The sequence below is a fragment of the Zootoca vivipara genome, chromosome 1, assembly GCF_963506605.1.
Source record: "Zootoca vivipara chromosome 1, rZooViv1.1, whole genome shotgun sequence".
NCBI classification, from domain to species: Eukaryota; Metazoa; Chordata; class Lepidosauria; order Squamata; family Lacertidae; genus Zootoca; species Zootoca vivipara.
This window is the reverse complement of record NC_083276.1, coordinates 111374390-111391528: the sequence shown is the minus strand read 5'-3', so window position 1 is coordinate 111391528 and position 17139 is coordinate 111374390. Positions and strand designations below refer to the sequence as shown.

The following is a 17139-nucleotide window of genomic DNA, read 5'->3' as shown; positions in this document are numbered from 1 at the left end:
GAATGGCTGCCATTTTTATGGGCTTCCCTGCTCACGTTTTCTCATATTATTGTGCAGAATGATGCTGTTGTAATTGTTCTCAATTTGTTTTTTAGGTTTTTTTTTTACCCCACCCTGGGATCACTTGTGATTAAGACCAGGCTGGAAACATTTAAAAGAAATGAAAAATACAAATGATCAGATGGATGAATGTTGCAAATTCCTTTTGCCAACTCCCTTGTTTATTTCAACATATACCTTAAAATGTTTTTTGAGCTCAGATGTGCCAAAGCAGTTGGTAATAATTCTGAGGCAACCCAGTGGGGGGGAAGACAGGGGCACCATTGCTATCCATAGTGTAAATATTTGTTTTGAAGATTGTACTTAATAAAGTTGTGTAGCATTTGATTGTCTCATCTGTCCATCTTAACCACTATGGTAGAATGTATTTACCTTTCAAGATTGAAAATGTAATTGGTTAGATTTTGGGGGTTGTTATTTGGATTAGGGTCAGATTGGAAAGGCTGAACTTTGATTAACTTAATATGCTTGTCTGTATAACAAAAGAAGACCCCAATTTTACTGCACCCCCCCAAACACATACAAAGATCCTCTTTATATGTCTCATAGCTGCCAAGTTATCCCTTTTTTAAAGGGATTTTCCCTTATGCTGAATAGGCTTCCTCGCGAGAAAAGGGAAAACTTGGCAGCTATGATATGTCTGTGCCATCATAGAGGAAACAGCCAACTCTTTTCCACAGCCACTCCTCCGATTAGGAATGGGGAACTAATTCAATTCAGTTCACATTTAAAGGTGAACTTGCCAAATTTGCACTTTCGGAAACAATATGCAACCCAACTTACAATGCACATTTCTCTATCTGTTGCAATGCAATACTCCAACCAAGTAATGTGTACAGAGATGCATATACTGGGGTAAAGTGTACATGCATTGGTGAAAATGTCACAAATATGCATTACATTGAGGAAAATTGCTTTGCGAATAATGTATATTAGGCCAAATTATACCCCCCCCAAAAAAAAAGTATCTATTTACACTAAAATTCTGATTAATTTTCATAAGAACTTTTTCAAATAAAAACAACAACCACTAACTGGTGTGGAACAGTAGAGAACTGAACTGAAAATTTTGGACAACTGTCAGGGCGCCTGGGTGCTTCAGACGAGTAAGAGGCTCCAAACTCCGTAGCTGGTTTTTACAGAGCTTTATTATATACATATGTAGAGCACAGAGCTAAAAGGTCCATGACTGTTCAATCCGAGTCAGAATCCGGAAGTGCTGCTCAGCGGGACTTTCTCCAGCAAAGTATCCTTGGCGCCCTAAATCTCCTCTTTTGCTCCCGGTGCTTCCCCCTTCCCCCCTGTGTAACTGGGGGGTGGGGGTGGATGGACAACATTTCCCTCCCCTCCTCAGCTGCTCAGTTACTTCTCCCCAGAAACCTTCCCTTCCGTGGTGTTGCGCTCTGACGCTCCAGACACCTCCTGTGGTGGCTCTGAGTCGGCAGCATCCCTCTCCTCCTGGACCATCTTGCTGGGGTCTTCCCTGTCTGAGAGCCCTAGCACCGCTCGGCTGGGCTCTCCGCTGACCCCTGGTGGTGATCCCCTGACAAAACAGTTAAAACACTAAAAAGATTTTTTCCAAGGATATAATTTTTTTTAAAAAAGCAATTTAAAAGAAGAAGCCCTCTCTGCTGAGCAGCACCAGCAGTCCTTATAAAACCTGGCCCCACCCTGGACCAGGTGGATAGAGGCAGCAGCAGGGCCCTCAGGCTCTCAGCAGGGTGGATGGTGGCTGCTTTGTCCATCCACCCCTCTACCTCCCAACCGCAGATCTCAGGTGGTAGTTTAATTTGAAGGCCATCCTTGAAGGTCGATTCTCAAAAACACCATACCAGAATTGACTATGTCCCTGCGGAGTTGACAGCGTGGAGACTGTATCACATGTACTCATGTCCTGTCCCCTATATAAAGACCTTAGGGATGAGATCATCACACCGCTGGTATCCGCCATTTCGGGCCACCCATCTGAGGATATACTGTTTTTCCTCCTGGCAGACCAGACTGCCCAGACAACAGAGAAGGTAGCCTGATTTACTGAGAGGGCCATGAGACTGAGGGCCGCCAGCTGAAGGACAATAGCACCTCCTGTGAGAACATATAATTAAGATCTCATCTGTTTCATTTTAATTGTGTTATGCTGAATCCCGAGACAGCACATTTTATTGTTATATATAGCATTTTTTCTTTTTTCTTTCCTTTTTTACCAGGTTATGTAATATGAATCCTTTGTTGCAATGGCCTGTAGGCCACACAAATAAATAAAGTTTTACTTACTTACTTACTTACTTACTTACTAGTTTAATTTGTGTCTTTGGTCTCTGTCTCAGCTTGGTCTGAGGGAAGTCTGCCTTTTCCTTGCCAGAATGGAATCCACCCCCCTGGGCATGCGGAAGAATGTTGCCTTCTCATCTATCATTTTGAAGCCTTTGATTTTAGGATTTATATCAAGAGTTCTTTCTTTTTTTTATTTCAAGGCAGCTAGTTCCCTGCTTGCTTTATATTGAATGCTTTGGATAAATATCTTAGGGCGCTGCTTGGTGAGCGCTTTGTTGAACATTCACCTTGGTTTTGAGGTAGATTAGATGGCACTGACTGTTTAGTGAGCATTCATTCCAAATTGTCTGCAGAAAGGTTAGATGATGGCGCATCAAAACAGGAGTCATCCTGTGCTTTCCAGAACAATCCTTTTGGGGAAGCAAGTTTGTTGCTAAAGTTCCCCAATCAGCTATAACCGTGCAACCTGACTTTGCTGGTATGTGATTGAATTCCACCTGAAAATATTGACATTCTGGAAGTCTTGTAGCTGAGTAACAAGAAGGGCCAGTCCAAGATATTTGGTGCTTGAGATGAACCACAAACATGTGCCTTCCTTCCTCGCCAATGCTACCAAAAAAAAATACACAAGTAATCATGAAGGAGGGGACAGACCAGCAATTGAACAAAATACCATCATAGCTATGCTAAATTTGGGGGCTACTCTCAGTTTGTATAAATGAATAAATCAGAGGGTGTAATGAGAACTGAAAATAATGGCTTCTTAAATTATTTTGCAATATTTTCTCTCTTTTTTTGCATTAAATGTTTCTCTCCTCCCCCTTTCCCCCTGACCTTGCTTTCATTATTCCTAATAGAGACTCAAGGAGCTGAAACAAAGGGAGTTTGCCCGAAATGTAGCTTCCAAATCAAGAAAAGATGAAAGGAAGCAAGAAAAAGCCCTTCAACGCTTACACAAGTTAGCTGAACTGAGAAAAGAAGCTGTGTGGTGAGTGAAAAGTTATTGAAAGGTAAAAAGTACAGGGAAAGGGGGAAGAGTATTCCAGATGACATGATATGGCAGAATGCTTCGTGACTATTAAGATCTCGAACCAGAACAAAGTAGCTATATATTTTTGGTACTCTCTGAACTGTATGTTGCAATTAGATGTGACACCATGCAAAGAAATAAATGTTTTAACATTACTTTTTCAACAGAGCTAAAATGACAAGTATTTGAGTTAAAAACATGTCCTATATATATTTAATAAATCAGGTTTAGCAGTAGAAAACATTAGGAAACTAGGTCAGTCATTTGAATTTTGACAGGACACCACTGATGAGGAAAGGAATACGCTGGCTTGCTGCTAGTCTGCGCAATATTGCACAACCCAGTCCAATTGTGTAGTATTCATTCTGAAATTTGGGTCCTATTCTGCTTTAAGCAGCTTATTGATAGCAAATGACACATTGATCACAAAGGTTGCTGATTCAGGGACTTCACATACCAGCAACTGAGGAAGTGGAATAATAGAGCTGTAGCCAACGCTGTCATTCTGCTCGTACAGTAGAGTTCCATTTGCACAACAAGACTTCTCTTTCATCTACTCTCACCTGCACACATAAAAACGTGCTGGATCAGGCCCAAGGCCCATCTCGTCCAGCATCCTGTTCTCACAGTGAGCAACTAGATGCCCATAGGGGGCCCCTTCCAGCGCATGGTTTTGTTTTGTTTTGATTTGTTGGGAGGCACAGGAACAGGGGAGGAAGAGGAAGTCCCATTGTGCAAGCAGATATGAACTTAGCTTTTTCAAAGTCAAATCACTGGACACTTTAGCCCAATGTTGTCTACTCTGATGGACTACAGGTCTACAGAGTCTCTGGCAGAGATCCATCCCACCACCTGCTACCTGGTGATATTATCACAGAATCGTAGAACTGTAGAGTTGGAAGGGACACCAGGGGCCATCTAGTCCAAGCCCCTGCAGTGCAGGAATCTCAGCTAAAGCATCCATGACAGATGGCCATCCAACCTCTGCTTAAAAACCTCCAAGGAAGGAGAGTCCACAGCCTCCTGCAGAAAGAGGAGGTACCAGTGATTGAGTCAAAACCTGCAAAGGAATTTGCCCATGTGGAAAAAAATCTTCAAGGTCCCAGGGGAATAGTGGGTGCTACAGTGTGAAGATGCTAAGCACTGTAGACTGATGGCAGAACATCCCTAATTTTCCCTCCCCCTGCCCAACCCTCAATCAGTACTACTGGCAACATGCAGAGTAACAAGCAGATGATCTGGTCCAACATCAGGGATGTCACACATTTTTATCATTGGTAGCCTCTCTGCATCCTTTATCACTAGTAGCTCTCCATCTTTCATCTCATGGGACAGTTTGCAAACACGCATATTGCTCTCCCATCTGGGATTGCATGAAGCCATTGTAGACATCAAAATATGTGTAGTGGCAATATAAGGATATGCTGGGTGGGAAGAACGAAGTCAAACATTTTACTGCATTAAGCAACAGCTTCTCAGTGTCAGAAACCATATATACTATGGAAATGGCAAGCAGACGGCCCCTTATGGCTGCTGATGTATGTCACACTTTAAATGTGCAATTCGTGTCACAACTTTTATTGAGGTGTGCTCACACATTCAAACTGCTAATAGCATTTACTTCATCACCACAAATCATTGCTCTTAGCACATTCTAAATTATTTGGCTGCCATTATGAAGTATTTTCCTGTTGCACTGACAGGCAATTATGCGTGATGACTAAAGTCCTATATTTTCCTTCATTTCTGACGTTTTTAAAAACAATAAGCATGGGGTTTTTTAGTGGACTTCCAAGTGAAGAGATCTGAATTCTCATGCAAAACTGCTCTGAGATTTACTGCATTGATAAGAAAGAATAGCTCTCTAAGACATAGCCAATAACATACCATACCTCACAACCAGGTGGAGCACTGACAAAAAATAATCTGTAAGGCTGGAGTATCCAGCAATGCATTCTCCAGATGTTGTCCAGGTGCCATCAGACCCAGACAGCATAGCCAATGGTCAAGGATGATGGGAGTTGTAGTACCACAACATCTGACTGGAGGTCACCCCTAACCCTGATTTAAGAGAGATGTCATTTGACCACTTTTTCAAGAATATAGATCCGAGAATTGAGAATTTGGGTTATCAAGTGTTAGTTGTAATTCCTATGAATTATGTACCCCCTTTTTACACCTTTGACAGTTATCACATCCATTTCACAGGTTGGCAACTGACGCTGAGGTATACTCACAGATAGCCACTTTGCTGTGCAGGGCCTTGAATCTAAATTTCCCAAGACCTTTTCCCAAATCCTGCCTGCCAGCCTATACTTCTTAAGGGCAACTTTTTTCCCTCAACAGAACTGACTAATAACCCCCTGAAAATAGTAACTTTTCATGTTTCCAATTAATGGGTGGCATGACTTAAGGGATATCCTTAAGATATCCCTTTACATCATCATCACCACCACCACCACCACCACCATCCTTGCTCTATGGTTGCATTCAGCACCCCTACTCCCCTCAATTCTGGATTTGAAGAATAACCCATATTTGTAGATAAAGCAATTAATCACAGAAAGGCAAAATGAGTGACCTTCTAGTCTTCTTCCAGACCCAAGACTCTGTAATGAATTGGCTGCAGACCGTGAGCAATTCAAACTAGAAATAATTTAAGCCCTGTAGGTTACTGTACAGCTGAAACAATTTAAATCCGAAAACTCTGATTTAGCATGTTGCCGGTTGGGGTGTGTGTTATTATTATTTTACCCTTACTCCTCAGGCCTTTGTAACCTTTAAATAACTCACAGCCAGAGGTCCATATCCAACTCCTCTTGCTGTGCTAATGATCACATTATACCTAATGGTATATTTATTAATGGCGGTGCTTCGAAGAGAGAGGAGGACAATGGATCAGCCGATGTGTATACATATCTGAAATTGCAAGCTGGCCCCCTGGGGTGCTGTAGACATTCAGATACTGCTATAAATGTTTTAGAAATACAGCTAAGAGCTCTACATGCTACATCAGAGAAAATGCAAACCTGTCTGGTATAGGGTGGCTGTGCTCGGAGAGCAACTATTTAAAATGACCATGGGGGGTTCCATACTTATCTTCACTCAACAACTCGTGTGTCAAATAAGATGTGTTTAAAAGTCATTCCAAAATTGCTAGCGCAACATGCATTCCCAAAATGTCGTTAAAAACGCAGGGGGGGGGGGTTGCTGATCAGTGGCAAGGGCCATGCTTTGCATACACAAAGCTGCAAGTTCCGTTGTAAGCATTTCCGACGAAATGATCAAGGATAGCAAGACTGTCTGAGAGGCCCTGGAGAGCTGCTGTCAGTTGGGCTTTCCACCAAATTGCACACAAAGTGAAATTTGAGACAAATGCAGAAGATCTTGTTCAGTCAAAAGATCTGAAGACGTTTCGAGGGAAGCTAAAATAATTCTGGCAGGTGGGGTTTTATAGAGTAGGGAAAGTAGTGCCCTATCCTAGGCATGGTGCTTTGGCTCTCTATTATAGAGAGTTCTGTGCCATATGATGTCCAAGTGTCCCTATTTTCCAGGGACAGTCCCTGATTTACAGAAGCTGTCCCAGTTTCTGATTTGATCCCAGAATGTCCCACTTTTTCTTCGGATGCCCCTATTTTCATCAGAGAAATGTTGGACAGCATGCTGTACAAATTAAATATTAAAGAGATGTTGACATATAATTTATACCAAGCCCCCCAACCCCTACTCATACACACATCCAGAAAGGAGACTTGAGGCATAGAACAGGTTAAAGGTTCTATTTCTTAAAATGTTAACAGACTGGAGGATGTGCATTCCAAGCAAACAAGTCAACCCATAATAATAATAATAATAATAATAATAATAATAATAATAATAATAATAATAATTTATTATTTATACCCTGCCCATCTGGCTGGGTTTCCCCAACCACTCTGGGTGGCTTCCAAATGAATATTAAAAACATCTTGTGCAACCCAATCAAACAAATTCAGATTTAACAGACAGGTGAGGACTTTGTCAAACTCTGATAGGTAAATCCTCACCCACTCCTCCCCACTCTGGACATAAGCTGCAGCCTTGCACTGTGGCTCCCCAGCTAAGGTCAGTGAATAAAAGACTCCCTCCTCATCAGAAAAACCCTGTGTATGGTCCCCACAAGTGCACCCAGACCCCACGGTGCAGCAATCACCTATGTGTGTACTCCAGGCCCCAAGGGACACTCCTCCAAGCCCTCTAAGCACAATGTAGCAGCTGGTCCCTGAACAGTGTCCCTAGCCCAATACTGCCTCCATAAACCTAGGATTTGCACCCGGCTTTCTTACCTACCCAGACTCAATGCCATACTGGCAGGCAAGCCACACCTCTCCCTGAATGCCAATCAAATTTACTCAACAGTGTGAAATGTGTGGGGGAAGAGAGGCCCTAAGCGGAAAAAAAAATCCTACTCAGCTCTGGGGGATTAGCCTATAATGCCAATATTGCATAAAGGGTACCAATGGGCAAACAGGAGGGGGTCTGGAGCAGGAGCCACTTTAAAAACCCCTTCCAGACCACCTCCTATTTGCCCACTGATACCATGTGACCAAGCCCCTCTCCCCTCCCCATGGGAGCAGCAGGCCTTGCATTGCTTTCTCGAAGGGAAGGGTGGGAGCAAGCATGCCCTGCAGAATTGCCAAACTGATGTTCACCAAAATATATATGCTTGTGAGACAACAAATCCCTAGTGTTTTGATTCACAGCTGATGCATGCAATATGGATTTTCATAAAGACAGAACATTTGCAAGAGAGCAACATTGAATTCCACCTTTATTGATCAGTGGGGAGAGAGGTGCTTACATGTAAAATAGGTCTGGTTCATTCACACATGTAGCATGTAGGTGCCATGTTCACTGAGAAATAGGTAGAAGTCCCAGGTTCACACACATACCTTCCACTGAACTTTCACCAAACATGAAGCCCCACTCATGTAAAGTACTGGTTTCCATTTCCCCAACCACAATGGACAGACAGCATTAATTTGGCGTACTTGCGTGTAGGGCTCTGTTCATGCTGAAGGTTCTCCCCATGGTAGTGGGAGACACTCCAGTCCAAGGCTGGCAGGGGGTGGGCCAGTGTGTGTGTGAACCAGGCAAAAAATTGCCATTACATTTCTCCTAAAGAGAAATTCAAGACAAAATTTGTCATTCCAGCATAATGGTGTGGAAGACCCATAGAAAACTTCCAGTTGCAATTCTGTCCTTGTCACTTTCAAATAATTGTCTAGTTCAGTGGTATAGATGTCTTCCTTACTTCTTTGTAAGAGAGGAAGAACAGAGCTGGAGAATAAATGACCAGAAAGAGACACTGTCTCCCCCCTCCCTTTGTTCTTTTTCTTTTTCGTTTGCAGAGAAGAGAACCACATCAGGCCATTGGCATCTGAATATGTGCTCATTTCCTCCCAGGATAGAAGAGTTCTAAGACCTATCTATTAATACATTTCTTCCATTTTAAAAAAAGAGGCATTGATTTAACCACAGTCTTAATTAGAACCTCAGAACTGTAAAGTTGGAAGGGACCCTGAGGATCATCTTGTGCAACCCTATGAATAGGCAGCTGTCCCATATGGGGGTTGAACCTGCAGCCTTGCTGTTCTCAGCATACTCTAACCACCTGAGCTTATCTAGTCCATGCTTTGGCAAAGGGCCTTGTGCCAACTCTAGAGACCACTGCCTGGGTTCATCCTCCTCCTTCTCCCTCCTGTTGTTGCCTCCCCTCTCCAGCAAGCAGTGAAAGAAGGAGCAGTGGCTTTCAATCTCCCTTTGGGCAGCTGCACATAGTGAGCCCTAAGAAAGGCAAGAAATTGGGGGAAGCAGCAAGAGAGCAAAAGACAGACTCGGGGAAAGGTAGTTCCCACTAGACCAGGTTCCTCCTAGACACTTGAGCAGTGGCGGAGGAAGGGGGGCAGGGGGCGGTCTGCACCAGGTGCCATCTCTAAGAAGGCAACCCACGAGGGGCTTGCCACCACCGCTCGCTGCTGCAATCCCATTGCAATCCATACGGCGCTCGAGCAGAGCTGTCAGGAAACCACCCGGTGTCACATGCGCACACATCGTGCGTGCAGCGCATGCTACATACGGCGCATGCACATGCATTGCCGGGAGGTTTGCCCTGCCCCCACACACCCCGCACCGGGTGCCGGTTACCCTTCCTTCGCCCCTGCACTTGAGCAGACATTGATGGTGCTACAAACCAAATATAAGCCTATTTTGGCATTAAGCAGTATATTCATGATAATGATGGTAGCAATTGAAACTCACGGGACCTACAGGAGAGTTGTGCACACAATTGCCTTCAGCTCCCAGGAAATGACAAATGCATGCGTATCTTTTGCCTGTAAAATGTCAGGATTGTGCTGTTTTTGGAAAGAAGACATTGTTACTGCACTGCTAGCTTTGCATTTCAAATGCTTCTGAACTGCATTTACAGAAAGTGTATTCTCGTTTTCTTTCAGTGCTCCAGGGAGTGGCCCTATGTTCAGATCCACAACAGTTACAGTCCGAGATAATTGTAATGAAATCCCTCCACGTGCCCTCATCGACTCGACTAAAAAGGAGCAAGAATTCAACTTTGCATTATTGCACAGCTCAAAGACGGTGGACAATGTTGCCTCTGTGGCTTCTTTCTCACCTGAAAATGCAAATAACAGCAAGCCGGACACTATCAAGCCTGGGGATCAAATGCAGGGGCTCCATGGGCATAAAGTGGGGTTCTCTTTTGCATTTCCTAAGAAAGCAGCAGTCAAGCTGGAATCATCAGCCGCTGCCTTCTATGAATACAATGATGAAACTTCATCTGAACATGGGCTTAGCAGAAGAAGCCGGTTTGTTCCTGGACCTTGTAACCTTCAGGTTTCACTGAATGACGAAATATCTCTATGTTCTGAGGAGAAACCTAATTCTATTGTTCCACTAATGGAAAAACATGCTGACGATTCTCTCCAAGTACAGGAACCACCAGATGAACCACCCAGTGAGGGAAACGTGATAAAGGAGGTCATGGAATTAAGATCTCCTGCTTCTCATTTGAAAGAACCTGGGCTTGGTGATTCGGAGGGCTTTTCTGTTACTGTAGATCCAGCTGCCTCGCCAGATGAAACATCACCCAAAGTTGCCCTTGGGAACAAAGCCCTCCCTGCAGAAAGTAATAGTGATGAGCCCAATGGTAATAAAAGCACAGGTCTCCCTGTGAATGAAGATTGTTTATCACAGCAGGATATCCAGGGGGAAAATGATCAGAACCTGAGCAGTGATTCACCAGCCGCTGAAGTTGAAATTAAAAAATGCTCATCGGATGGACTGATGCCAGCAAATTCTGAGGGGGAAACAGTAGCTTTTCCTTGTAAGCAAAATTCACAAAAAAGACATTGTGAGCCATTTGTTCCTGTGCTTAACAAACATGGGTCAACCATTCTTCAGTGGCCATCAGAAATGTTAACTTACACAAACACAGAGCCAGTCATTTCATACAGTTGTAATCCATTGTGTTTTGACTTTAGGTCGTCAAGATCAAATGAATGCCTCGAGAAAAGTAAACCTCAATCAAACCATGATTTGAGTTTAGACTGTCCAGGTAAATCTCTTTTAGCAAATGTTGATTGTGCATCTCACATTAACACACATCCATGCAATGATGAAAAATTAACTACAACGGATACTTCAGTGGCAGAGGTTTGTAGCCCCAACAAAAAACAAGATGCCCTAAGCCCAGATACTTTGTGGATGATTGGAGAAAATGCAAAATGCCATAATTCCTCAAAATGTATACATGAAAGCTCATCAGTCAATGAACAGCAAAACAAAGCCTGGATAAAAAGAACACATGAAAAGTGGTCTCACAAAAACAGGAAGAGGAAAAGAAGAAGAAAGCTATGCCATCACCATTATGAGGAGGAAATTACTGAGGCAGATATTAAAATTTCTCCCTTACTCGAACAGCAAAATAACTGTGCTGATGTTGATAAACATCCAAAACTTCATAATGCTCTGGAACAAGGCACTGGTGAAAATGGAATGGGAGATTCAGTTGTGGAACTCTTTCAGCAGACATCTGAAACTTTCCAAGTCAAGAACAGTGACTGTGGTGGGACATCCACACAGGTCCATGGAAACCAAAGTCTACATCCCACTTGCAACATAAAAGACAATAGGGAATTCTACACGAACACTAACCAAGTGTGGAGAAGGAGTAAATCAATTTCTCACAGACAATCAAATAAACCAGGTTCAAGTTCTGGAAGATGCAACTCAGTTCATTCTGGAGCATGTTGTAGTTGGAGAATCAGAAGATGTAGCAGTAGCCCAGACCATAAACATTTGGGACATTTTCCTGAAGAAAAATGTGTGAATCAATCACAGCCCACAAAGAGAGCCTATCATTCACTCACAGAAGAGCCAGAGAGGTCCCATAGGAAACGGAGACATCATATGTATTCTTGTTCATCAGATGAAAGTTCAAGTGCACTGACCTGTTTCTCAGAAGAGAATCTGAGGCAAACATGTAACTTAGCAGCACCTTGTAAACCTAAACGGAAACGAAGGAGAAAGAGAGCAAGAACTCAACATGCATTTAGAGAGAGGGCACCAAGAAGGAATGTCATTGCTGAGTCTCCTAAAAGGGTGTGCGCAATCAATAATTCCCTCAAACTATCTACTGAAGAAAACACAGAGCAAACGAAAACACCTTCCATCACAGATGATGCAAATGGTAGTATGGAACGAACAATCCAGTCAGTAGAAATTCAAACAGCTCCACAATCCGAAGATTTGCTTTCATTAGAAAATAGCAAAGGTTCAAACTCTTCCAGTACAGAGAAAACTACCTCTCTGGAGGAATCTACATTTTCTTCTTCTTCTGTTACCGAACACAGTGTTCCACCAGTGGTGAAACCCCAAAACATGCTAGAAGAAGGAGAAAAGCCGAGTGTTCCTGAAATGCAAGCTCCTAATAAAGTGCCCAGTCTTGAAAGAAACTTTGATCAGCCTCCTCCTAAGGCATATCTGTGTCATTATGAAGTGGCTGAGGCTATGCCCCAAGAGAAACTCAACCCATCAGTCAACGAGTGGCTACGGTATAACCCAGGTATATTTACTGCACCGCCCCCTTTGCCCTTTAAAGAAGCACATATGAACAGCCACACTTTTTTAACCACAGAGCAAATTCTTGCCCCCTTCACCTTGCCCGAACACACATTGTTTTTGCCTCCGGAAAGCCACGACAAGTTCAAAGATCTGCAATGCGAGGCCTACCACCAGATCTTCCAGCAAAACATGCTTGCTGGTAAGATGAAGCTGACCTTCCCTCCAGCTGCAGTCCAGCCTTCCAATCCCCCTCTGCAGCCCTTGCCTTTGCAGCAGCCTCTGTGCTCTACCTCGGTCACCACAATCCACCACACGGTTTTGCAACAGCATGCAGCAGCCGCAGCAGCAGCCGCAGCTGCTGCAGCAAGTACATTTAAGGTCCTTCAGCCTCACCAACAGTTTCTTTCCCAAGTCCCGGCTCTTTCACGGACACCTTTACCTCATCTGTCAGTCGGGCCAAGACTTTGCCCTGCAAGTCACACAGCCATCGTTGGCCCACCCCAACTGCCCCTCATTCCAGCTTCAGTTCTCCACCCAAGCCATTTGGCATTTTCCCCATTGCCCCACACACTGTTCCCCTCACTCCTGTCACCACATCCTGCAGTCATTCCTTTGCAGCCACTATTCTAGGTCCCATGAGGGGCTGTCAAACTAGAAGGACAAGTCTTCGATTGAAGATACCGTACATCAGCACTGTTCATCAGAACCATGGACAGATCACTCTACCAATAGACTGAGTTTAAGAGGTTGCAAGAGCCCTCTGATATAGAAGAATTTGCTATTGGTCTAAAAACGCAAATATTTATATGTAAAGTGCAGATTCATAATAAAATTAAAGCACTGAATAGTCTAATATTAATACAAACCATATATGTATAGATATAATAAATATATATATGTACGTATGTATGAAGATCATGTCTTAAAAGTATACTAACATGTATATAAAATATATTTATAGTACTGTAAGTTATGTTGTAAAGTATGCTCCTGGTTTTTTTAAGTATATTTGTGTATTCACACCTAAGTAATGTTTAGACAAAGCTGATGCACTATGTTTTGTACAACATCCCTTATAACCATAAATATAGTGAGAACTCTCTCTTGCAATAATTTCCTTTGTTACAGATTTAACTATCTTTTTTTTAAGAAAACAAAAACCACGCATTGTGGGCCTCATAGATGGTTGCTTTCTGCCATTTAAATGGCAAACTCTTCTGTGTTTGGGTAACCAACTTTCCCTTAGCCTTCTGTGATTTATTATCATGGCTCAGAGGCTAAAACCTAGAGGGGAACAATCTTACTGAGAGGATGACAAAGGGTAATAGATCTGATTGCATTAGCAGCTTGATGCTGCAGAGACAAATATTGCTCATTTGCAGAGTGTGCTGGCACTCTCTTTTGTTATATAAAAAAAGCATTCAGAGGGAAAGCAAGCACAAGGGACTGCTTCCACAACACAGCCAGCAGCTCCTGTGGTCTGCAGACCTCCTCTGAATTGCCTGGCTGTCTAAAACACACTGGCAAAGCTCAGTCAGCCTGAGTGGAGAACTACTGGTGTTGTTGCTCATCCCAGCATCAGAAGCAGGTATCACTGACTACCACATGCACTGTCAGGTTATAACAGACATATTGGTGGCTATGAGCATCAAAGGAGATGCTGCCAAGAGGAAAATCTTAAGTATTTTTACTCCTCTCCCTTACTGCGGGAGCAGGATCACTGCGTTATGACTTTCCCTGCCAAACAAGGACACAGAGTGGTTAAATTAACCATCCAATTATGGCGAGTCACTGGGTTATTCAATGACATGTTATTCCAAAATGTTACAGTGGTGGGTGACCTGGACAACCACAACACAACAAAGAGAGATTTCATATTTCTAGTTACAGGTAGGTAGAGCGTGTTGGGCTGCTGTAGTCGAAACAAAATTAAAAAAAATCCTTCCAGTAGCACCTTAGAGACCAACTAAGTTTGTTATTGGTATGAGCTTTCGTGTGCATGCACACTGCTTCAGTTACAGTGGTACCTCAGGTTACAGACGCTTCAGGTTACAGACTCCACTAACCCAGAAATAGTACCTTGGGTTAAGAACTTTGCTTCAGGATGAGAACAGAAATCATGCGGCCGTGGCCGCGTGGCAGCAGTGAGAGGCCCCATTAGCTAAAGTGGTACCTCAGGTTAAGAACAATTTCAGGTTAAGAACGGACCTCCGCAACGAACTAAGTTCTTAACCCGAGGTACCACTGTATACTGAAACAGAAGTCACAAGACCCTTATATATAGTGAGAGGGTTCCCCACCAGTAACACAGAAGCTCATACCAATAACAAACTTAGTTGGTCTCTAAGGTGCTACTGGAAGGGATTTTTTTATTCTGTTTCATATTACTGCAAGCACAGGACTTTTCGGCAAAGTTAGTTCATACATTGAGCTGCCAGTATTAACTGGACAGTAGGCCAACAAAGCATCCCTTGGGCATATTAATATATAACACGATGAATGCAAGAAGCTGGCAGTCCAAGCACCACCCAAAGGGCCAGTGTTACAGGTCCACACTCTAGAATTGGTTACAAATTTTTTTTCCTGATTGCACCACCATGGTGTGTGTGTGTGTGTGTGTGTGTGTGTGTGTGTGTGTGTGTGTGTGTGTGAAATCAACTGCCACTTATGTTTCTTTGAGGATGAAAGAAAGAAGTATTTGATGGCTGCTTTGCAACTGGTTCAAGGCATATCTCTCTGACAGGCTGGGCATAATCTAGCCCAGGCATCTGCAAACTGCAGCCCTCCAGATGTTTTGGCCTACAACTCCCATGATCCCTTGCTAATAGGACCAGTGGTCGGGGAAGATGGAAAAATCACAGCATTGGTGATGTTTTCAATATAAAATAGCCAGAAGGCAATCTTTGATCTGGGTTGTAGATCCAGCCAGGGGGAGTGTTCCTTCAGTGGGAGTCTCCTGCATAATTCTTGCTAACAGATGAGCACTTGGGTACTGGGTCAGTATTAAAATCAGATTGTGGGACACGAACTACCGTATTAAAATATTTCTTCAAATAGTGCAATATTTAATAAATGTCCCAGGTGGGACCAAGTATCTTTTAAAACGAAATGTCAGTATTTTTACCTATCGATCATACAGTCATTTAAATTTATCTAACTGACAGCACAATCCTTTACAGAAACAACTCCAAATGAGCGCAGAGGGGTTTAGGTAAGCGGGTACAGGTTTTCAATGAAAAAATAGCAGTTTTTGAACAGCCACACCATTTCAGAGAAAGGAACTGTTCTGATATGTTATTTTCTGTACTCTGAATCAGTCCACATATGTAGACTTCTTAAGTATTTTCACTACAATTCATGCTGTCAACATCTAGCAAGGAATTTAATGCCTTTTTTAGGTTGCCATTTCTTTAAATCACCTGGGTCTACAGAATTAATTAATCTTCAGATTGCAATGATAAGCCTAAATTAGGCTATAGATTTTGTTAAATTGCTTCCCATTCCCCAAACACCTATGCTGGAAAATGATTGAAAAGTTAATATGTTCCACCCAAGTGAGAAAGGTAGGATTTCCCCCTCCCCAGCCCCTGACCTTGGAAAAGAACAACATGACCAGGCCCCAAACATTTGGGAGGCATATAATCTCTAAGGTAATATGAACTATAGACGGAAGATCTAAATAGGAGATTTATTAGCATAATCATATTATCTTGAGATAGCTCAACAATAGGCATAGAATTTGTCACAAACTGTAACTGCTGCATCCTGCAAAGCAGTGAGTCTTCATGATTTATAACTAAAAACCAGGAGGGTTGGGGAGACTTCCCGAATGCTGCTGCAATTGCCCAAGAGATGGTATGCGCAACTTGCCACTTGTTCAGCCAAATTTGCTCACCAGCATGCTTGAAAACACCACGGTTTTTAAAGTCCCCATAAGGACCCAGGTGGTGCTGTGGGTTAAACCACAGACCCTAGGGCTTGCTGATCAGAAGGTCAGCGGTTTGAATCCCCGCGACGGGGTGAGCTCCCGTTGCTCGGTCCCAGCTCCTGCCAACCTAGCGGTTCGAAAGCACGTCAAAGTGCAAGTAGATAAATAGGAACCGCTACAGCGGGAAGGTAAACGGCATTTCCGTGTGCTGCTCTGGTTCGCCAGAAGTGGCTTTGTCATGCTGGCCACATGACCTGGAAGCTATACGCCGGCTCCCTCAGCCAATAATGCGAGATGAGCGTGCAACCCCAGAGTCGGTCAAGACTGGACCTAATGGTCAGGGGTCCCTTTACCTTTACCTTTAAGGCATTAAAAAAATAAGGACTATACTGGGCTGTTCAACATGGCTATTAAGCTACATTTCACTTAGTGTATCACTAGTTATGGGAGCTAGAACCACTACAAAGGGCAACTCTGAGGCTGATTTCATACATATATGGTCAGTAAACACATAGGTGTTTGCTATACAGCAAAGCTTTCTTTGCAAATAAACTAGAATGACCTTCACTGCCTGCCCACTACTTGTCCCCCCCCCCTTGCAAATGATGTGCCTCAATTGTTTTCAAGAGATGCAGTTGCACAGACAATGTTTGTGATCTGGTCTATCCACAGTTATCATGGCAGCATTCTGACAGTGGTGTCTCCAAGCGCGGCAGTTTGTGGGGAA

At 43.2% G+C, this 17139-nt stretch overlaps 1 protein-coding gene across 1 annotated transcript in view; it reads left to right on the top strand.

Moving 5' to 3' along the window:
* Nucleotides 1-13114, top strand: part of ZNF804A (zinc finger protein 804A) — a 216470-nt gene extending 203356 nt beyond the window's left edge. Inside the window, exons 3-4 of the mRNA XM_035131060.1 lie at nucleotides 3192-3322; nucleotides 9859-13114. Of these exons, the coding sequence (XP_034986951.1) occupies nucleotides 3192-3322; nucleotides 9859-13114 (3387 nt within the window). The remainder of the gene's footprint in view (nucleotides 1-3191; nucleotides 3323-9858) is intronic.
* Nucleotides 13115-17139: the final 4025 nt, after the last annotated feature.